We start from the raw sequence: 24,399 nt of genomic DNA, 5'->3' as shown, positions 1-24,399 counted from the left end.
TTTCCAAAGCAATCTTTTCTTCAAATGGTCTTCTGGGGGGGGGGGCGTGGCTTAGCGCGCACACAAGATGGAAGTGTGATCGCGACGCTCCTCTTAGCTGGGCAACGGTTCATTATTTTAAAGATAGATCTTTTAATCTTTTCGGCTTTAAAGTGTTGTATTGCGGTGTAAGATCATGGAGTGTACGCGGCAATCTAAAAATGAAACCGGAGGGGTTGCTAAGCGTCAAAAGCAGGATCAAGTTACTCCATCTAAGGTTCCTCTTCTGGGAGACGCAACAGAAGAACTAAATAAAGCCGAAATTATGAGTGAATTGAGATATATTAAACAACTGTTACAAGAAAATGCTAATAATATGGCTGACATGAAAGAAGAAATTGTAAACATTCATCGCCAAATGGAAATATCAAACAATGGAAATTTTAGAACGTGCTGAAAGGAGATGTAAAACTGACAGTTTGAGGATCACAGAGTTAAAAAATCAGCTTGAGGATTATGAGAATCGCAGTAGGAGAAAGAATGTCAAACTTTTTGGTTTATACGAAAATTTAGAAGGGGGTAATGCGATTCAATTCTTAGAGAATCTGTTGCCTAAACTGTTACAGTTGAATTTCAAACACCCCATTGAAATAGAGCGTGCACACCAGATTCCGGTAAAACGGTCTGATAATCAAGGGAGACAAGACCTTTATTTTTTAAGTTATTAAGATATCAACAAGCGATAGATATTTTGAATGCAGCGAAAAGTGACAAGAATTTAAATTATAAAGGGTCCAAAATATGTTTTTTGCCAGAGTTCGCCAAAAACACAGCAAATATAAGGAAACAATTCCTTGAAATGAGACCTAAACTAAAAGAAAAAGGATACAAGTATGGTCTTTATTATCCTGCTAAAATGAGAGTTTCTAGCGGAGACAAGTCTTTATTTTTTGATGACCCTGAGAAATTAAAAGACTTTCTCTCAAAATCTGAGCCCATGTCCTTTTAAAGAACTAAGGGCTGTATGAACTCATGATATGGGATATGATACAAATATAACAATTATAGTATAGATATTTATAAGTTCTTGGAAGGTGTTTAAATGATATAAAATGATTTCTGTCTAAAAGAAGGAATTGTTAATAATTAAACAGATATAATATTAGAAAGCAAAAGAAAAGAAATAGTCATGAAGGAATAAAAGCATATTTAATTGTCACCAGATTAGATTCCTATTTGTTTTAGATCTTTAAAGGAAAAATGATTTTTATTATCTGAGAGTGTGGATATAGTCATGAGACAACGGATTTAAATTCTGAGCTGTACAGTAGCATCAATTGAAGAATTGTTTTGAAGAAATGTTTTAGATAACTGTTAGTGAAAATATTTTATGATGCTAAAAGTCTTCTTCTGTCAATAAAATACTTGAAAGCAGTTATGGACAATAAAAATGACATCATATTTATACATAAAATGCTAGGTTGGAGATCTGCAGTTAAATAAATCTCTTTGGATTTTCCTTGTCGCTTACCAGTGTGACTAGTCATAAGAGCAGCTATGGAATAGGTGGAAGTTTATTGCAAAAGAAAATCCAATTGTTCACTGGCAGAGCAGCGCAGGACCCTTGGTTGTAACAAAAGATTTGCCAAGGAAAACGATGCAGAGCAGGCAGGACGAGAGGAGGGCAAACCTAAGAAAAGAATGAAATCCCCTTTCGGATGATATAGGGAAAGGAGCTTTTCCAGGGACAGACTAATTTATCCTGGTAAAGTGGAAGTAGACAGCAGTGGAGTAGCAGGAAGATGTGAACAGGATAAGACTGATCACAGCACTGCATAGGCGCAAGAACAGTGAATGCTTTTCTGCTGGTGGTATCCAGAGTAGCAATGATGCCTATGCCTGCTTTATTCTCAGCTAAGGAGGACTAAAAGAAGAAATACAGTTTGAACTGTGTCCTGTTGCTGTTACCTGGTTAAGCCTTTCTGTGTAAGGAAGGAGGAAAATGTCTTTAAGGAAAAGGAAAAAAAAAAATAAATGTTGTATCGGAAAGAAAATAGTAAGGTGCAGGATCGTCCAGATTTCATATTACTGTGAAAGTATAACACAGGACTCTGTTTAAAAACAATACTATGTCTGTGTTAAATACGAAGGCATAGGGTATGATCAAGAGGTTGGGACACTTCAGATCGTTAAGGAGGAGTCCTAGCTTCCATTTTGTTGTGATAGATAGAGATTTGATAAATATAATATAGAATTGAAGAGTTTTAGTTACTATACCTTATAATATTTTATTATTGGTTATGAATTACAATAGTATATAGCATATTTATTATCATCAGGGATTATTTGTTTATTTTATATAATGATTAATATATTTTATCTAATTATACATTTTTGGATGAAATGTCTGGAATGTATGGTGTCTGGATGTTGGTTATACTAAATTTAAGGTGTGCATGTTTTATTTTAAGGGTGAAAGTAGTTTTATTGGAGGTAATTTAATGTTGTAGGTATATTTAATATCTTATTTACGTGAATATTTATATTTATATATATTTATATTATTTTAAGGTCATGTGAATATATCATTTCTATTATATATAATCAAGAATATTGTAATAGAGTATATTTAATTTATTGGGAATATTGGGAATGGATTTTAATGTATGCATATGGATAAGAATGATGAATTTTGGGAATATAAAGTATTATTTTGAAATGGTAGAAGTATGTATTGATATGATATTAATTATTAATTTTTTTACAGGTATATCAATTAATTATGAATTTTATTAGGAATGTAAAATTGAGTTTATGAAATGAAACATTAATTTAGGTTAATATTTATTTTATTGATTAAGATGAGTAAATTTTGATCTATTCTTTAATGAACAGATAGATGTAAGTAAAATATAGTTTTCCTAGGGTGGGGGGGCTTTGAGGTTACTATTCCAATGTGTGTTCTTAGGCAGTCATTATATTGGGGGGGGTTTGGGAGGAAATAGGGTGGAATTTCTGTGTTGTTTGGGGATGGTTGTGATAAGGATTATTAAATCTTTTGGTTTACAGAGGGGGAGGGGGAATGAGGGATTATTGAGTGTGCTAAAATGGGAATTTTTTCAGATTCTAGAATTGGAAATAGGGAGGATGATATCTATGTTCATGATTCAAAATTTCTTTTATTTGCTTGATTTTGTTTACTCATTATATGTTTATTCATCATGATGTCTTTTAAGGTTTTTTCTTTTAATGTCAATGACCTTAATCATATGATCAAAAGGAAAAAAGTATTGTCATTTAAAAAAAAAACCCAGAATCTGGATGTTTATTATATACAGGAGACTCACCTAAATTTGATTGAATCACAGAAATTGGAAGGTGGGTGGGTGAAGAAATGTTTTTTTTTTGCTCCGGCTATAGGTAAAAAAGCAGGGGTAGCAATTCTCATAAATAAAAAATGTAAGGCCAATTTTAAGTTAGTAAACTCAGATCCACAAATCAACAAGACTTCTTTAAAACTTTACAGAGGTTGTTACTCCCACTGGCTACTTCTAATTTAGTAGTGACTGGAGATTTCAATGCTGTGATGGATCCTTTAATGGATAAAAAACCAAGTAAAAATATAAAATCTTTAGGGTTAGATAATTTGGTTCAGTCATATGATTTAAAAGATATCTGACATATTCTTCATTTTAATGATCAGGAATTTTCATTTTGTTCACAGGTTCAAAAGTCTTTTTCAAGAATTGATTATATTTTTGTTCCAACTCATAAAGTTCAACATGTGATTAAAGCTTCTATTGATCCAATTATTATATCGGATCATGCAGGAATATGGATTGAATTACAATTAGATCAACCAGAGAATAGTAGACCTCTATGGAGATTTGATAATACATTGCTTATGGATGACAAATTCTTGATGGATTTTAAAATACAAATTAGTGAATTTTTTCAATTCAATTTATCAGAGGATATATCCATGGAAAATTTATGGGATGCCTTTAAGGTACTATGAGAGGTTTTATTATCTCATATTCTGCTTATTTTAGAAAACAACTTAAAATTCAATTTTTAGACTTAGAAAAAGAAATTAAATTATTTGAATCTAAATTGATAAATAAATGGGAACAAGATACATTGCAAGCTCTTTTAAAAGCAAAAGGTAAATATAATGAATTAGCTTCAAAAATGATAAGGAAAGATTTGTTTTCCAAACAAACAATGTATTATGGAAATTCTAAAAAGGCGGGAAGATTATTGGCAAATTACCTCAAAGCAAAGAAAAGAAGAAATAATATTAATGCAATAAAGGATGATAAAGGAATTATAAATAATCAAATTGGACAAATATTGAAACAGTTTCTAAATTTTTATAAAGACCTATATTCTTCTGAGCCTTATATAGAGATGGAAAAGGATGGATTCGATTTTTTAGATTTAATTATTGGACCAAAGGTTCCTGAGCATATAAAATGGAGTTTAGATGAGCCTATATCTCTAAAAGAATTAGAAACAGCGTTGAAATCTCTTAGAGTTGGATCCGCTCCAGGTGGTGATGGTTTTACGGTAGAATTTTATAAATCATTCTAAAATGTCCTTTCACATCATTTATTAAATTTACATCAGTCACAACTTATTAATGGTTATGTTAAGGGTACTATGGCTGAATCATTAGTAATTGTTTTGCCCAAGTCAAATAGAGATCCCACTTTGGTTTCGAACTACAGGCCTATTTCTCTAATAAATGTGGATGGTAAACTTTTGGCTAAGATTTTGGCTTTACGATTATCAAAGGCTCTCCCTTATATTATTGATATGCACTAAACTGGTTTTGTAGCTAAAAGACATTCCCTCTAATAACTCTAGATTAGCGTTGCATATGTTAAATTTATCCAAAAATTTGGCTCATCCGGCTTTTGCTTTTTATTTAGATGCAGAGAAAGCTTTGATAGGGTTGAATGCAGTTTTATGTATCAAGCTTTAGATTGGTTTGGTATAGGTTCTGGATTTATACAAATGATTAAAACATTGTATAGCTTCCCTGTTGCAAGATTAAATATTAATAATACGTTTTCTGAGAGTTTTCAGTTGCGGAGGGGAGTTAGACAAGGTTGTCCTTTATCTCCATTGCTATTTGATATTGTATTAGAACCCTTATTGTTAGCTATTCAACAAGCAAAGGGGATATTAGGTATTCCTTTTTCTGATATGGAATATAAGATCTCAACATATGCAGATGATATTCTGCTTTATTTGAGAAATCCAGAGACCACCATTCCTTGTTTGTTGGAATTGATTGATACATTTGGTAAATTCTCAGGTTAAATTTTACCTTTAAATGTCTATTGTTTGAAAGGATTATTTGATTCTTTTCCATTCATATGGAAAGAGGATAGATTTAAATATTTAGGTATTCAAATTAAAAATACTATTGATGACACAGTGAAAGAAAATGGGGGCGTGGCTTGGACGCGAATTCCGATGGTTGGGTAAACGAATAGCTCCCTATACTCAAGCTATATTTTTTTGATTTACTACAAAATAAATTCAAATTTTTTCTGAAAACAAAAGGGAAGTGACAAAAAATGTCATCTAGCAAACAAAACAAAAGCGATTCAGGAACTGGAGGATCTGGTACAGGGAGTAACAAACGATCAAAACCTGAGCCAAGCACTACTCCATCAAAGGTTCCGTTGCCATCAGACAACAGCCCAGATGTAATGGAGGAATTAAGACAAATTAAAGAAATTGTTTTAGATAGCAACAAAAAATTACAAAAGGCTATTGAAGATGCAGCAGCGTTAACTAAAAGAGTAGAAGAAACGGAACACAGAATAAACATACTAGAAGATAATTCTGAACAAATTAATCTGGACATGAGAAAAAGTAAAATAATATGGAAAGAGGTTGAAGAAATAAAAAAAGATCTTGAAGACAGCCGGAATCGAGAGAGAAGGAATAATTTAAGAATAATAGGGATACCGGAAGGGGTTGAAAAAAATAATCCTATAACTTTCCTGGAACAATTTCTACCTAAAATACTTCCACTAAAATTCAAAATGCCACTGGAAATTGAAAGGGCACACCGGATACCAACACAAAGGAAAACTTCACAAACAGGACCAAGAACATTAATATTTAAACTTTTGAGACATCAACAGGCGCTGGAAATTTGTCAACTGGCAAAAGAAAATAAAAATCTCAAGTGTCAGGATTCAAGAATACATATTGTCCCTGATTTTGCAAAAGAAACCGCATCAAAAAGGAAAATATTTCTGGACATGAGACCGCAATTGAAATCACTAGGGGCTAGATATGGGCTCCTTTATCCAGCAATACTGAAAGTTACAATTGGAAATAAAACTCAAAACTTCACGGATCCTGCAAAACTACAAGAATTTATGGATCAATATGAGCAGCCTATGACATCCTAAAAGGTTTCTTATTGGAAAGGATTGAAATTTTGACTGAGTAAATTATATGAGTCTTTATACTTTATACTTTATAAAACTTTAATTTATATTAATAGTTCTTATAAATAAGACCTACGGTTAACTTCAGAATTGTGATTTGGTTTCAAATAACAACTGAATAGAACTACACGTGCTTCAACTCTAAAGTGGAACTATACAAAACCAACATTCTTAACAGAAATAAAACCAGAAATCAATCTACATAATCTTATAATTTTAAAGGAAAATACATGTGCATTTTTAAAGAAAATTTACTTACAAGTGAAACGCAGCTGTAATAGTAATCCGAAAAAAACGTTTGCACAGAAGAAGTATTGGCAACAGTATAGGGGAGTGGCATTGAATGGCTATTTATAGACAAAAGGAGTTGTCTGTAGAAAGGAAGAACTCTCCAATCACAGTACTAAAAAATCGTCAAAACAAAAAGTGATTGGCTGAAAAGAATTACATCCTGTAGGAGGATATACTTCCTGCTTAAAAACTTTACCGAAGGAAAGTTTGACTGACATTAATATGCACTGCTTTCAAAAAGAAGGGGAAATTTCCAAAGAAATTTCTTGCTTATGTCTGTTGATAGACCTGTATAATTTTGTCAGAATTATACAATAACATAAGCTCATTACAAATAGGATAATTTCCAAATTAACTTCTATGTAATCTCAGTCAAGAGAATGTTTCACATTGTTTTGCAGCATGCTCTCCAGTAGATATTTAATTATTTATAGAATCCAGTCACAAGAATATAGCAGGGTAAACGAAAGAAGTAAAAGCTCCAATTTCATGGTTCAGTTAAAGGTATCTTCTAAGTAAGGAATTCACTTAAGATCCTTCTTCACAGCATTTAATTAAAGAATTAATGCATGAAATTGAACCAAATCCAGTGACCATACCATACATTCTCTAAACCTATCTACTCCAAAACTATCTTCACCATATAGACTGTGTTACTTTGATGAACCTTCATTATCTACATAATATTGAAATAATTACAGTAATATAACTATTAATTAAAAATGTAAAATCAGTAAAGTTTATTTTGAGATAAATATATTTAATATTGCATATTTCATTGATAATTTATATCTAATTTCATCAAGAGGAAATATATTATATTATATTATTTCTTCAGTATGAATTTGAATACATTAAATTTGAGTATATAAACATAAAGAGAGGGGAAAAAAAAAAAAATATGTATTTGCTAGATACATAGGTATTATAATAATTAACTAGAAATATTTCAAGGTAGTACATAAGAATATACTGTAGTAGCTTGAGGGAGGTATTTTAAACCTAACCTCATCTTGCGTATCCAAGTTCTCGTATTTAATAGAATGGGGGTGGGAAGGGAGGGGAAGGGATGGATGGGAGGGATTGGGAGGGAGAGACATAAATGGGGGAAAGGATTAAAATGGGGATATTATAATTTACTAAGTGTATTGGGGAAATATATGATTAAGCATCATTATACTATTAATTTTAAAAAATGTATTACAACACTGTAAATATAAATGACTCTTAAAATAATCTCTTTGAATGTTAATGGTCTAAATAATGTTATAAAAAGGAAAAAAGCATTAATGTTCTTAAAAAGGCAAAATGCGGATATATGCTGTATACAAGAGACCCACCTCTCAAACAATGAATCTAATAAGTTGACAGGAGGTTGGGTCAAACATTGTTTTTATTCACCAGCCATAGGGAAAAAAGCAGGTGTTGCTATTCTAATTAATAAAAAATGCTCAGCTTTATTTAAATTTAAAGCATCAGATATTCATGGAAGATGGGTAAGTGTGGAAATATGCATGGGAAATACAACCATGACGTTGTTCAATATATACGCCCCTAATTCAAATCAAAATGAATTTTTTAAGACTCTTCAAAAACTGATCTTACCACTGGCTACTTCAAATTTAATAGTAGCTGGGGATTTCAATGCTGTAATGGATCCTTTATTGGATAAAAACCCAAGTAGATATATGAAATCTATGGGATTAGATAATTTAATACAAACTTGTGATTTGACAGATATTTGGCGAATACTTCATTTTAATGGACGGGAATTTTCTTTCTGTTCTCATGTTCATAATTCTTTTTCAAGGATAGATTATATTTTTATATCAAATCATCTAGCACATCAAGTAACACAAGCTGCCATTGATCCAATTATTTTATCTGATCATGGTGGGGTGTGGATTGAAATTAAAATTTCAGATCAAAATACAAATAGACCAATATGGAGGTTTGATAATACACTGCTTGCTGACCCAATATTTTGTGAAAATTTTCAAATAAAGATGAAAGATTATTTTCAAACAAATGATAAAGATGAGATTTCTAGAGAAATATTATGGGATGCTTTTAAGGCATCAATAAGAGGACAAATTATTTCTTATTCGGCTTATCTTAATAAACAAAATAGAAAAGATTTTTCTAATTTAGAAAAAGAAATAAAAATTTTAGAATCAAAATTAATAGAAAAATGGGAATATTCAATACAACAAGAACTGTTAAAACTTAAAGTAAAATACAATGAAATCTCATCAAAGATGATAAGGAAAGATTTATTTTCTCAGCAGGCGATGTATTATGGAAACTCAAATAAGTCGGGAAGAATTTTGGCAAATTATCTTAAAGCGAAAAAAAAGAAATCAAAAATAATTGCTATAAAAGATGAAAAAGGTGACACATTAACACAAATTGAGCCTATTTTAAAACAATTTCTAAAATTTTATAAATCTCTTTATTCTTCCGAGACTTACTTAAATAAAGAAAAAGATGGTTTAGAATTTCTGAAAATGTTAGAGGGTCCAAAAGTTCCTGAACATATAAAACGAAGTTTGGAAAAACCAATATCATTAAAAGAATTAGGAACAGCTTTGAAATCCCTTAGAGTTGGATCCGCTCCAGGTGGTGATGGATATACAGTGGAATTTTATAAAACATTTCAAAATTTTATATTACCCTATTTATTAAATCTTTTTCAATATCAACTTAATAAAGGTTGTACAAATGGCACTATAGCTGAATCTTTAACTATTGTATTACCTAAGCCAAATAGAGATTCCACTCTGGTTTCAAACTATAGGCCAATATCTTTAATAAATGTTGATGGGAAAATATTAGCAAAAATACTTGCGTTAAGATTAGCTAGTGCTCTCCCCCATATTATAAACATGTCTCAAACAGGATTCGTTGCTCACAGACATTCATCTCATAATACAAGATTAGCATTCCATATGTTATACTTAACAAAGAAAATGAATGAGCCTACTTTTATGATATCTTTGGATGCAGAAAAGGCTTTTGATAGAGTAGAATGGTCATTTATGTATCAGGCTATGGAATGGTTTGGCATAGGTCCTGGATTCATACAAATGATACAGACATTATATAGCTCCCCTTTTGCTAGATTATATATTAATAATACATTTTCAGAAAAATTTAATCTACAGAGGGGAGTTAGACAAGGATGTCCCTTGTCTCCTTTACTGTTTGATATAGTTTTAGAACCCTTAATATTAGCAATCCAACAAGTAAAGGAAATACAAGGTATACCTCATTCAGATAGAGAATACAAAATATCAGCTTATGCTGATGATTTATTATTATATTTGAGGAATCCGGAATCTACCATCCCACACTTGCTTGAGCTGATTGAAAAATTCGGAAAATTTTCAGGATATAAGATAAATTGGAATAAATCAGAAATACTCCCATTAAATGTACATTGTACAAAAGGTTTATTTGATACATTCTCTTTTGTCTGGAAGGAGGAAGCTATTAAATATCTTGGAATTTGGATTTCAAAAAATTTAGATGACACAATAAAAATTAATGAAAAATGTTTATTACAAAAAGTGACAGAGATGTGTGAACAATGGAATCCTTTGCATTTATCTTGGTGGGGAAGGGTACAAACGGTTAAAATGATGATCTTACCTGTAGTTTGTTACCAAATGGGAATGATACCAATTTTCTTTCAAGATTCTTTTTATATAAAGTTAAATAAGGTATTGACAAAATTTATTTGGCTTGGGAAAAATCCTAGAATTGCTTTAGTGACATTACAAAGACCAATTGCGGAGGGAGGGGTAAATTTTCCCAATTTCTATAGGTATCATCAAGCCTATATTTTACGTCAAGGTATGTATTGGATCCTCCCAGAGCCCACTGACAATATTCCAGACTGGTTTTGGCTAGAATGGAGACTCATGTTTCCTTTACGTCTTAGTAATGTTGTTAGTATCATAATGCCAAGGCTATACAAAGAACATAAAATTTTTATGGATACATGGAAGACTTTAAGATATATAAGTAACCTAACTCCTATTCCAATTAGCAAATCAACAACTCAAACAATTTGGCTTAACCCCAAGATCAAAATCGGCGGCTTCAAAATAATCTGGAAAGATTGGATGTTAGCAGGTATTCGTATTTTAGACGATATAATAAAAAATGGTAAGTTGCTGGAGTTTTCACAATTGCAACATAAATTTGATCTTAATAAAACACAATATTTTAGATGGTTGCAATTGAAGCAATCCATTCAGGTAGGGTTCCCTGAATGGAAAAATCTTACTAATTATCATAGTTTGGAATTCTTATGTTTCCAGATAAATTCAACAGGTCATGAAGCTGCACAGTGGTATAAATTAATATCTGGATATATAAATAAAAAACCAAAAAATGGTCTTAGAGACATTTGGAGCATTGAGATAAAACATCAAATTAATGCATCTCAATGGCCACAACTTTGGTCTTGGAGGTTAAAATGTACGATGTCAGCATCTATGAAACAAACTTGGTTTTTTTCTTTTGCATAGAGCTTTATGGACCCCTACACGTTTACATAGAATTGATAGCTCTAAATCTAATAGATGCTGGCACTGTCATGTTGAAATTGGGACATTAGACCATCTTTTATTCTTTTGTCCATTCATCTTAACATTCTGGAAATCAATTTGGCCCCAAATAAATAGGATGTTAGAAAATCCGGTAGCCTTGACATATGATACTATATTATTTGGAACAACAATGAGAGCAAGAAGTCAAATTTCATCAAGTAATAACAAACTTCTATTTATTTTAACTGGAATAGCAATACAACAAATCACTTTCAACTGGAAAAGACATGATAGGTTGAATTACACCTTCTGGTGGAATTCTGTTTGCCATATATACAAAATGGAGCTCACTATAGCAACACAAAAAGGTTATATTAATAAATTTCAAAAAATCTGGAGACCATTAACAGAATTTTGTAAAGAATAATAATTTTCCCATGTTTAGAATTTGATTAAAAGGGAAAGGGGGGGGGAACATATGTCTGAATAATATACAATATATTAATACTTGAATGTATAATATGAAATATGGAAAGAATTTGCATTTAAAAATTTATTCATGTATATTTGATTAGAAGGGGGGGAGGGGAGGGGATAATATTTTATTAACTAAGAAGTATATAAATTTAGATTTCTGAAATATTAATATGAATATTATATTAATTTTTCTAAATGAAATGTTAACTTAAATATTAATATATGAGCTTATCAAGTATGTATATTTAAAATTATTATTAAATTTATGTCATTCACTTGATGTAACATATGAAAATGAATAAAGATTTACAAAACAAAAAATTTTTATTGAAAAGAGTTACAGAGTTATGTGAGCAATGGAATCCTTTACATATTTCTTGGTGGGGGAGAGTTCAAACTATTAAAATGATGATTTTGCCTGTGGTTTGTTATCAAATGAGTATGATACCAATTTTTTTTCAAGGGTCCTTTTATAAAAAGCTTAATGGTATTCTTACGAAATTTATTTGGCTTGGTAAAATGCCTAGAATTGCTTTAGTATCCTTGCAAAAGCCAATTGAGGAGGGCGGGGTAAATTTTCCAAATTTTTATAGGTACCATCAAGCCTATATTTTACGTCAGGGTATGTATTGGATCCTCCCAGAACTCATAGATAATGCACCAGATTGGTTGTATTTAGAATGGCGTCTCTTGTTTCCTTTGAATTTAGTTCATGTACCAAGTATTAATATGCCTAGGAAATATAAGGAGAACAAAATTTTAATGGATACATGGAAATCATTGAGATATATTAGCAATTTAACACCTATTCCAATTAATAAATCAACTAATCAATCCTTATGGATAAACTCCAAGATTAAAATAGGCGGATATCAAGTCATTTGGAAGAACTGGATTATTGCAGGCATTCGAACTCTGAATGATGTTATTTCAGATGGTAAACTGCTTGAATTTTCACAATTGCAACATAGATTTGGTCTTAATAAGTCACAAAGTTTTAAGTGGTTGCAATTGAAGCCGGCTATTCAGGTGGGGTTCCCTGAATGGAAAAGTTTTAACTATCAATATAGTCTGGAGTTCCTATGCTTCCAAGCAGACTTCCTAGGACATCAAGCCACATTGTGGTATAAATTATTATCTGGATACTTGAATAAAAAAACAAAATGTGGTCTTAGAGACATTTGGAGCATTGAGATTAAGCATCAGATTTCTGCATCTCAATGGCCATGAATTTGGTCTTGGAGGATGAGATCTACAGTGTCAGCATCTATGAGGCAAACTTGGTTCTTTTTGTTGCATAGAGCGTTTTGGACCCCTGTTCGTTTACAAAAATTAGATAGCTCTAAGTCCAATAAATGCTGGAACTGTAATCTGGAACCAGGGACATTAGATCATCTACTTTATTATTTGTCCCTATATTAAGTTATTTTGGAATTCAATCTGGACTCTAGTAAATTCTTTATTGGAAAACCATGTTGCGCATTCCTATGATACTGTTTTATTTGGAATGGCTATGAGGAAAAAGAGTCAAATATCATCACATAACAACAAACTTTTATTAATTATGACAGGGGTTGCCATTCAACATATTACCAATAATTGGAAAAATTACAATAATCTTAATTACACATTCTGGTGAAATTTGTTATGCCATATTTTTAAGATGGAAAGAGCAATAGCGTTACAAAAAGGGAACTATAATAATTTTGCAGATTTGGGGGCCATTGGAAAAGTATTGTGATGAATAGGCATCAACTCTTTTCTTTTCCTTTTCTTTGCTTTTTTAGATTTATTTAGCACACTCAAGGGGGAGGGTGGATTTGGGGTGAAATTTAAAAAGCTATGTTATATTGCATAATATAGTATAATGTATTCTTGTTGAGAATTTGATGAAGGGTGGCTGGGTGGAGATTTTTATACTATTAGATTTTATGTGTTAGATATTACAGTGCTATTTTGGAATTAATTTATGATATATTTTTGTGCACTTGTTATTTGATTAAAAAATGAATAAAGATATTATAAATGAAAAAAAAAAAATCAAATGGTCTTCTGCTGGTCCCCTGTCCTGGAACAGGAAGTTGACATCAGAAAGGCTGGGGGACCGGCAGAGCAGACGGCGTACACTTGGACATTGTGGCCCTGAGACTATTAAAGGTGGTTTTGCTGATGAAGCTGCAGCAGGGCTACAGAGGTGAGGAAGGTCTCGCCTACCCCTTGGAATATGTGTACTGCGTCTTGAGTACCTCTGTACTACAGGAAGCATTGAATGCTTTAACTTCTAGTCGTGGAACATTTCCTGATCCAAGTCTCACCAAGTGGGCTGTTGTTAGAAAGATCAAATTTGCCAATTTCCAAGAAGCGTCCATGACGAGCAAGACAGCGCAGACTGGCCTGCAGCTTTTCTTCTGCCAGAGAGTTTAAAACCAAATCAACACCTGCAGGAAAAGAGAGAGAAAAAAAAAAAAAGGATTAGCTTTCCTGTTCATCTCACCCCTCCTTCAGTATCTCATCTCTTCCTTTCCCCATACATCTGCCCCTCCCCTTTTCTACCTCCCTTCCCTCAAAATCTGCATCTTTTCCACTTGCTGAAGGAAATGTAGTCTTGAAAACCCAAGACCTGTGAATATGTCAGTGTCATGATACCTACGTAGAAGTGAGAAGTGACCCAGTGGTAGAGCTGCTGCCCCTAAACCCAGAGGCAATGGGATCAAATCCCAGCACTGCTCCTTGTGACCCTGGGTAAGTCACTTAATCATCCATTGTCCCAGGAGCAAAATAAGTACCTGTATGTATGGAAATTGCTTTGCGTGTAGTTGTGTAACTACTGTACAAAAAGGCGGTCTACAAGTTCTAATCCCTTTCCTTGTTTGACCACAGCCATAGACCAGTGGCCCAGCTGAACTGAACTGGCAGGATTCCAACATGGCAGAGGAACCAAGATGAACTGCTCTCCATTTCTTTATTCAAGTCTCATTACACTAAGGGGCTCACTTTCAAACAGAAAATCATCCAAAAATGGCATAAACCAGCACATGGACATATTAATCACCAAAACATCCAAGTACTGATTTTTGAAACTAGTTTCCTAGACGTTGTTCAGGGCATTCACCCTCCAATACGCCTAAATGTTAGGGAGCATGTAAGAGGCATGTTTTGGGTAGGATTAGCACTCAAATGTCTTGCAGGGATAATTAAACCTTTTTCAAAACATCCAGGGTGTCATTTAGATGTTCGGAGTTAGACCTGTTTTCACAGCATCTAAGGGCCAAAAAGGCACTCAAACTGACCAGATGACCTTTGGAGGAATGAAAGCATACCCCGCCCCTCTCACTCCCCCAGTGGTCACTGATTCTCTCCCATCCCCCAAAGATGCCAGCCTTTATGACAGCCGCAGATATTATGGGACATCCTAGTAAAGCAACAAGCAGGTGTCTGGATGGCCTGGTGGTCAGTGTAGTGAGCAAGAAAAGAGAAATCCAACACGTCGGCAGTGAATGTCGAACAAACAAAACCCAAAACGAAGACTGCAGAACAGATGTACTTGAGGCAGACACTTTATTGAGTCAATTAAAGGTTGTTTTAAAAATGATCCACCTTTGTTCTAGAGAAACCGGGACCCAACACGCTCTGTGTTTTGATTAAAACATCTTCCTCAGGGGCCCTAGTGAGAAATGAGGGCGTATTACATGTTGAACAAATGGAAAAGAGGTGTGCATGATGGATACGCTTCGTGTAGCAAATCAAAATGGTGCTGGTGCAAATATTTATGCAAAGTACAACGTGAATACTAAAGTGTGATTGTGGATGTGATGCAATTAAGAGGTGAAAATAGGAGGAATGTTGTGACGTGGATGGCTGTGGACACCATCTGAATGTGCAAAGGGAGGACAAAACATACCAACGAAGCGTCATAACATGCACTAAAATAAGGGTAGTGAATCTCTAATCTCTAATTTTCCTTTGGAAAGAACAATGTGGAATAGAATCCTTTGAAAGGAATAAGATGAAATGTGTATGCGAAAAACAAAATGAATGCAAACGTAATCTAAAAAACCTGATGTAAAAACATAGGAAAGAGTTTGGCTCTGTTGGGGAGAACAGGACGCAGAAGTTTACTGAACCAGGATGAAAAGAGGGAACAAGACGACCGACCGTCACAACACCTTAGAAAGTGAATCAGGGTATTTGTGACAAGGTTGCCCGCACTGAAATAGAGTGTGGTACTAGGGCGATATGATGTCTCCAAAGCACTGGCTCATGTGTCAACCTCCTTATTTGATGATGTCAAATCCTTTCACCTAGTGCTTCCTTATACCTCTTCTCACACGCCTCCCTCCTCTGACAGGTTTACATTTAGACATTTCAGATCATGTTGCATTCAGCTTTGCAGAACCATATGCAATATCTGGAAACTCTCTACCACTGGACATCAGACTTCAACCCTCTATCCATACATTAAAAAAAAACCCAGCTCCACATTCCAAGTGATCTCTTTCCCTGAACATTTAAAGAGCAGCCCAAGACCTGATTTACTCTAGAACATCCATCCAAAACCTGATCTTTCCTTCTGCCTAGCTTTTTCTTCTGCTCTTTTTCCCCTAGCACTACATGGAGCCCTCCCTAGGCCCGAACAAAACACGTCCACAATACATTCCCCTTGTTGGACGTCCTTTTTCTGCCTTTGCAAAATCGAGATTTGGACAATCCAAGCATAGAGACATCCATTTGAGCATTTTGAGATGTCTCTATGCTTCAAAATAAGCTCTTTAGTTTAATAAAAATAGCAGCCGATATATTTTTTGGGTCAAGACCTATACTTTGCCGAGACCAGAAGATTTTACAAAAACAAAACTACAGAATTCAAGGTAAAACCCCCCAAATCAAGATATAAAAGCTATGGATGGAAAAAAGTTATCAACAGCGTTGCATATCATATATGGTCTAGAAACAGGAAACAGTGAGGAGAACAGCCATCAGGATCAAGGATTCTTGCACTTCTTTCCAGATGCTCACCTTTTCCTCCCGTCATGCTGAGCACATGTTGCTCGAAGGATGTATTTCTGGAATTAGCAAAGCATTTCTCATCCAGCTCTGGGAACCTTGCTTGCAGATATTCTTGCTTCTCCACAGAACCTGCAGCAAAAAGTTTCTGATGTAAAATGTCCAATAGAGAACCAACAGGGAAAACAGAAAGAGAAAGGAAGCAAGAGACGAAAGGGGCTTCCTGGATTATGCCAGGATTTGGTAGAAAGAATAAGGGGTCTTGCAGTGTTGGGAAAAGGGTCATGAAAGAATATGGAAGGTTGTGGAGGACACATAATATGAAAGATGGAGGAGAAGGACTAGACTAGGATGCTCAGGATGGATGTTCACGGGAATGAGGTTTGCTGGAAAAGAAGAACGTGATGTGGGCATGTAGTGAAAAGGGATACAAGGGGAATTTGCTAAAGAGAAGGAAAACCTGGGAGGTAAGAGAGTACAAAGCTGTCTGGAGGGAGGAGGGGAAACTATGTAAGGTCACAGGGAAGGAAAAGAAAAGAAATACTGACAGAATCCGGATGGAAGAAAGTAAAGTGAGGAGAGAAAGGAGTTGGGGAAAATCAGCACCCACCTACAGTAGTGTAGACCACACAGCCCATGCTCAGGGCTATGGTGATGGCTGCTTGACCCACACCCCCTGAGCCCGAGTGAATAAGTACGCTCTCCCCTTTCTTCATTCGACCTCGAACCAGTAAGGCATAGTAAGCAGTGGCATACACCACGGGCACTGAAGCGGCATCTTCCAGAGTCCTACGGCCAAAACAAGCATCTTTGAAGACGACAAGGAAATTATATATGGAGGCAATTTTTAAGATTCTGACAACTCATTTGGATCATCTCTCACCTTCACTTTATTTCTCACTGACATTTGGGTGTCACATCATATTTTTTATTTCTCACATCAATTATCATTGGTTGGTATTCATGTTTTTATTAAATTATGTACATGTGATTTGTGTGTGTGTGTATATAAATATATATTTTTTGCAGACTCCTGATGCAGGCATTGTATGCCAAAACACGGCTCAGGTTAGGTCAATAAAGACGCGTCCCTGTTCATTGAGGCCCTTTGTGCTTTTTTTCACTGTATTGTATTTGGTGTGCTCTGTCCCTCTCTGTGCTGGAGAAATCATGGTAGCAAGCATGGCTCATCGATATACGTGGTAAAGCAACATGCCAATCAAACTGAAGATAAGAAGGCCCAAGTCAGCAAACAAAAGACTTGGACACTATGATGAAGCAGTAGGTGGAAGCCTTGCCTAGCTAGCATGAAGACTCAGGGAACAGGGGAAGGCAGACAAAGTCTGTTTAGTTAGGTTTCCTGAAAAGCCTGAAACCAATTGAAAACAAGGTAGCACATAGACAGACCGAGAATACAGGGCCTAGCGCTCAAAAGTGTGACATTCTGCCTCCATACTTCTAAGAAACAGCCAAGAGGCTTAAGTATGTCTAGCAGTGCAGAGAATTTTATTTCAAGATTAATATCTCAGGTTGAGGATTTGAGAGACTTGGGTCAACTATTTCAAGTTTTCCGTTTATTCAGACTTACTATCCCGTTCTAGACCAAGCCATCTGAGTGGTTCACAGAGTAAAAGAGAAGAGATGAAGGAGTTGTGACAGGCCATAATGCAAGAGGGTTTGGTGGAAGAACCACAGTCTAATGCTAGAATCGCAGGGGGAGAGATCACAAAGAGATCGTGTTTGTTTGGTTTAGTGGAAAGTTAATTGAAGGCATCTATGAAGACGAAGGTTTGGAATTGGTTCAAAGAGGTTTGCTTTCTCAGGTGGGGTGGAAGGTTTGGGGCCTTGAACTGAGAAAATGCAATTTCTTGTGTCCTGATAGATGATGTTCTGATGTATTGATATGAGTTCTCTTGTAGGTTGATGTGAGAGAAAACCAGGGTTGTAAGAAGGGCAGATTTTAGAGACTAGCACTGTATATGTGATGAAATGAAGAAGAGGTAACGGAATGAAATTTCTTTGTGGGATCTGTGTGGAATGGCAGTTACTACACTAAAGAAAGGCATATGGAGTAATGTGCAGTCACCAGGTGACTTATCGAGGTTTGAAATTCGAAGACTAAAAACAGACAGATGCTAATAAGAAGGGAAAAGTTGGAAAAAAACAGTGCTTTATGCATGGAAGGGGCACTTATAGACTTAAGCCCCCTATATGTGGGTAAAGGAGCTCATTTGCTGCCTTTTCCGATGTAACATCACCTGCAGTGAATGGAGGCAGTCCCAGGGACAGGCCAAATTCTAAATATGCCGCCGGCTTGTGCGATTCTATGATAGCACCATCTAATTTCCATTTTCCTTGATTCACTTACTAGACATGCAGAGCAAAGTGGTTTACAAAACTAAAAACAGAGAAGGAAAAGGAACTCCAGTTCTTAAATAGTAAAGAGAAAAGTCACTCGTAACAAAGGACAGACAGGTGAGTGCCAGGCACCAATCTCACACATTCCGCTTGTGGAGAGGGAGGGAACGCCTGTTCAAAGAGCCACATTTTCAACAGAATTTTGAATTTTTTAAGTTAAACGGTAATTTATAGCAAAAAAGATGGGTCAGACCAATGGTCCATCAAGCTCAGTAGCGGTAGTTATGGTCTGGGAGACTTTGGAGTACAGGTAGAGGTGGATCCTCAATGCTTCTTAGTAAACATTCCAGTCAGGGGAAGAACTGAGAAAAGCCATGATTATCCAGGTACTCTATGGTGAAGGTGAGGTGCACAGTAATAGTCTTTGGATACAGAACAAACTACCCCAGAGGGAAGAGGTGGTTAAGAAACTGGAAGATAGGATGATAAGCAGCACTCAGCTGCCAAGTGAACCTTTTGAGGTATTGTAGGAGGAATACCAAGGAAAAGTCCCTAAAATGAAGATTTAGATAGAAGCAAGGGTTGCTTCAGGATCGATCAGGGAGAGAGGGAGGAGAATGGGAGGGAGGAAAGCCACAATAGCATAAACCATAAAACACTCATGTTTAGAGGGATGAAAAATTTAATTATAATGATCAGGGAAAGTAAAGTATTACTAGTAAATAAAATGCGGGGGTTTTGGACTTATGGGGAAAGGTATCAAAGGTTGTAGATTGTAAGGAGGGTCCATGGGGAGAAATATTGTAAAAATATGTTCAAACATATTGTTGTGCATGACTGATCTGTGGAAGGGACAACTATGGGTCAGATGTTTGTAGTTTTTTCTGAATTTGAAAATTAAAAAAAGTATTAAAAAAAATCACACCTTTAAAAATTATTCTATATGAAATGATTTTAGATGCAAACTTGATCTATGTCATACTTCAAGACAATTCTCATCAAGCTAACGGTGAAATACCAAGAAAAGACTTACCAGTTTTTCGGAACAACCCAAAGGAACCGTTGGTCACAGTCTACCATGGTAGCCAGTCCTTTGGCAGGAAGTAGTCCCATGACCCTTCTGCCTGTTGAATCACGACCTGAAAACTCCATTCCCAGCATGCACTGCTGTAATGCTAAATCACCTGAGACAGTGAAAACAATTTTATGTTGAAAACTGTCACCAAAATGCATCTTTTGAGGAAAATCAACGATTTAAAAAAGTCAGTGAATGGCACTTACCCCCTCTTCTACAAAGCCCCGAAGCCCATAGAGATTTAAAGGGCTTCGGGGCTGTGGCTGCGTGGAAGCTGCTTGCGTGGCTTTGTAGAAGAGGGGGTTAAAACTACTACTGCCATTATAATTAAGAGTTTTTTTAGTTTATTGGAAGACTTAATATATACCACCTTTCAATCTGGAATAAGGACATAGCAAAGTGGATTCTAGTACATAAGCACCTAAGAATAGCCTTACTGGGTCAGACCAATGGTCCATCAAGCCCAGTAGCCTATTCTCACGGTGGCCAATCCAGGTTACTGGTACCTGGCCAATCCAGGGCAAGCAGTGGCTTCCACCATGTCTTTCTCAATAACTATGGACTTTTCCTCCAGGAACTTCTCCAAACCTTTCTTAAAACCAGCTACACTATCTACTCTTACCACATCCTCTGGCAACGCATTCCAGAGCGTGACTATTCTCTAAGTGAAAAAATTTTCCTCCAATTGGTTTTAAAAGCATTTCCCTGTAACTTCATCGCGTGACCCCTAGTGAAAACTCGATCCACTTGTACCCATTCTACTCCACTCAGGATTTTGTAGACTTCAATCATATCTCCCCTCAGCTGTCTCTTATCCAAGCTGAAGAGCCCTAACTGTTTTAGTCTTTCCTTATACGAGAGGAGTTTCATCTTGGTCGCTCTTCTTTGAACCTTTTCTAGTGCCACTATATCTTTCTTGAGAAAAGGAGACCAGAATTGAATGCAATACTCCAGATGAGGTTGCACCATGGAGCGATACAGGGGCATTATGACATTCTTCGTCTTGTTAACTATCCCTTTTTTAATAATTCCTAGCATCCTATTTGCTTTTTTGGCCACCGCCACACATTGGTCAGAAGATTTCATTGTATTGTCTATGGTGACACCCAGATCCTTTTCTTGGGCACTAACCCCAAGGTGGACCCTAGCATCCGGTAACTGTGATTCAGGTTATTCTTCCCAATGTGCATCACTTTGCATTTGTCATCTGCCATTTGGATGCCCAGTCTTCCAATTTCCTAAGGTCCGCCTACAATTTTTCATAATCCGCTGCTCTTACCTAGGGGCAAAAGAGACAACTACTCGGGCCCCTGCATAAAGGGAGCCCATGCATAGCCCAGTAGCCTGTTTTCACAGTAGCCAATCCAGCTACAAGCACCTGGCAGAAACCCAAATAGATTCCATGCCACCGATCTAGGGCAAGCAGTGGCTTCTCTCATGTCTGTCTCAATAGCAGACTTTTCCTCCAGGAACTTGTCCAAACCTTTTTTGAAACCAGCTATGTTAACCGCTGGCAACGTGTTCCGTAGCTTAACCTTGCAAGCTTGCTTATTTATTTATTTATTTATTTTAAAACTAGTATTTTAGCCCGTTACATTAACGGGTGCTAGAATATATGTCTGTCTGTCTTTATTTCTGTCTCTCTCTCCCTCCCGCTGTCTTTCTTTCTGTCTGTCTCTCTCCCTGGCCCCCTTTGTCTGTCTGTCTTTCTGTGTCTCTCCCTGCCCCTGTGTCTTTCTTCTTTTCTTTCTGTCTCCCTTCCTCCCGCTGTCTGTCTTTCTTTCAATCTTTCTGTCTCTCCACAGCAGCAGCATTCCCTCCCCTCCATTTCCCTCCCCCACACCACTTCCCTGTACTGCTGCAGCGTTTCCCCTACCCCCCTTTCCCTTCCCGCAGTCTGGCCGGCTCCCTTAGTCCCTTACCACCCCTCCCTTCCCTTCCCTTGGTAGTTGGGACCGTGGGAAGGGAAGGGGGGGGCGGCAAAGGACTAAGTGAGCCGGTCAGACGTCGGGAAGGGATGGGAGGGTCAGACCGCGAAAAAAACTTACAGAGTGAGTGGGGAGACGGCAAAGGAGTCTTTTTGGTCAGTGCTTCTCTTCTCGGGCCGCTATTTCGGTTCTGCTGCCGCGAGCGTGGGGTCGTTTTAAGCACGCATTCGCACTCTTGCTGTCCACAGACATACGGATCAGGGAACAAGTGGTAAGAGTGCGCATGCGCGCTTAGCGTTTTATTATATTAGATTTATATTACAGCAGATCACAATAAAAACATACTTATTAACAATGCAAGCTCAAATAATGATCTTCATTTTTGCCATTTATCTGATCTCCCTTGAAGAAAAGAAAACACATCTCTCATCTGAAAGATGGAAGTTCGGTCTCTTTTAAGCTACAGTACATAAGGGCCTGCATTGGGTTAATCTGAATGTGTACAATTTTAAAAAGCACAGAGGCCTGGATTCTCTAACTGGAGCCATGTTAATGGGGGAGAGTGGCACAGTGGTTAACGCTGCAGCCTCAGCACCTTGAGATTGTAGGTTCAAACCCACATTGACCTTGTGACCCTGGGCAAGTCACTTAAGCCCCCCATTGCCCCAGGGACATTAGATTGATTGTAAGCTCGCCGGGGCAGAAAGGGAAAATGCTTGAAGTACCTGAATAAATTCATGTAAACCATTCTGAGCTCCCCTGGGGAAAATGGTATAGAAAATTGAATAAATAGTGTGAAGAGTTTCAGCCTCTGATAACCAGAGTTGAGATTGTGATGTCATAATGCCTCATTCCACCAATAAGAGCCAACCTCATCAGTGATGTCACAATGGCTTCATTGTCCTAGACTTGGCTCACTTTTACTACATTTTGATTTCTAGAGTGGTTAAAGCTACAGCCTCAGCATCCTTGTGACCCTGGGCAAGTCACTTAATCCTCCCATTGCCCCGGGACCTGAATAAATTCATGTAAACCGTTCTGAGCTCCCTTGGCAGAATGATAAATAAAAGCAGCCACCGATCATGTGTCAATCCCACAACGGCGCTGGTTAGAGAATCACGTCTCCAACACCAGAAATGTAAGCCAGGGTTTCTAGCACCTACCTTTGAAGTGAATCGCCCTTATGGCACCTAATGCCACTTGTGGCATTAGCCATGCCTACAGTGTCATTAAGTACCATAAAGAGCCTACGGAGCTGCGATTCTGGCGCTAATTTTTTAGGTGTCGGTAGGCGCCTTGAAAAACAGCATTTTTCACTGAGTTTGGGCATCTAGAGAATCTGGGCCAGAATGCTTCTGTGTACATACACCTAATAATTAACATATGTTCAGTCAATTTCGGTGCACACAAAAATCATGAATGTGGAGAAAACCCCACATGAAAACTGCAAAAGCTTGGTTTAAAATGAAGACTAAACCACATTTCTTTAGCCACGCACATCCTGGATGCTTCTGCAGAAGCGGGATTGGAGCACACTTACCTGGGATGGCATCGGGTGGTAGTTTCCCAGTTGCTAACATGATATCTCGGAAGTTGAGAGATGCGAAATAAACTTTACAGAGCTGGACATTGGGATTATTTGGCTGAAAATGTCGCAGGGGAGAAAAGATCCAGCGGAGGGAGGACAGGTCACCACGAGTCAAAACATTCACAAAAGCACAATCTGTTACTTTCTGAGGAAGATCTGTAGAAGCAACAAAACACAGATTTCTCAAAATCCTTTGCAAAAAACAGAATCTTACACAGGACATCTCATTAAAGAATGGCACTCCCCACACATGCATGCCTCTGGATTTATTGCTTTCCTTGTCTGTGGAACTGGCAATGCAAGCAAGCACTATGGGATCACAGCTGGAAGTGGGAGCTACATTCTCCTAAGTTCAGGTGATACCAAGAAAGTCACCTTGCTGTAGCATGGAATGCCGGAAGGCACCCCACTGTCCATCCCGATAAATATTCATGGTCAGGTCTCTTCGGAGCAGTGTTTGTGTCTCTGCTGAAGTAGCATGAAGGCAGGGAATGACTGAGGAAGTCTCTACGTTTGATACAAGGATGCACCTAAAACCCAAAGAAAATAATTCTCGTTGCTCTTAGATTTTTCTATTTAATCTTTCATGCAAAACATAAGAACAGCCTTACTAGGTCAAACCAAAGAGGCTTTAGAGCCTGGCATCCTGTTATCCAATCATAGCCAA

General features: G+C 36.5%; 1 protein-coding gene across 1 annotated transcript in view; it reads right to left on the bottom strand.

Annotated features, from left to right (window-relative positions):
- The window catches only part of FASN (fatty acid synthase), a 217,557-nt gene that overhangs the window by 47,204 nt on the left and 145,954 nt on the right, over positions 1–24,399 (bottom strand). The window contains exons 26-31 of the mRNA XM_033960321.1: positions 24,108–24,262; positions 23,685–23,888; positions 20,175–20,325; positions 17,394–17,572; positions 16,796–16,915; positions 14,095–14,217 (exon numbers count right to left, since the gene is read on the bottom strand). Of these exons, the coding sequence (XP_033816212.1) occupies positions 14,095–14,217; positions 16,796–16,915; positions 17,394–17,572; positions 20,175–20,325; positions 23,685–23,888; positions 24,108–24,262 (932 nt within the window). The remainder of the gene's footprint in view (positions 1–14,094; positions 14,218–16,795; positions 16,916–17,393; positions 17,573–20,174; positions 20,326–23,684; positions 23,889–24,107; positions 24,263–24,399) is intronic.

This window comes from Geotrypetes seraphini, chromosome 10 (assembly GCF_902459505.1).
Source record: "Geotrypetes seraphini chromosome 10, aGeoSer1.1, whole genome shotgun sequence".
NCBI lineage: Eukaryota > Metazoa > Chordata > Amphibia > Gymnophiona > Dermophiidae > Geotrypetes > Geotrypetes seraphini.
The sequence above is the reverse complement of the archived record's forward strand: the minus strand, read 5'-3'. Positions and strand labels throughout refer to the sequence as shown.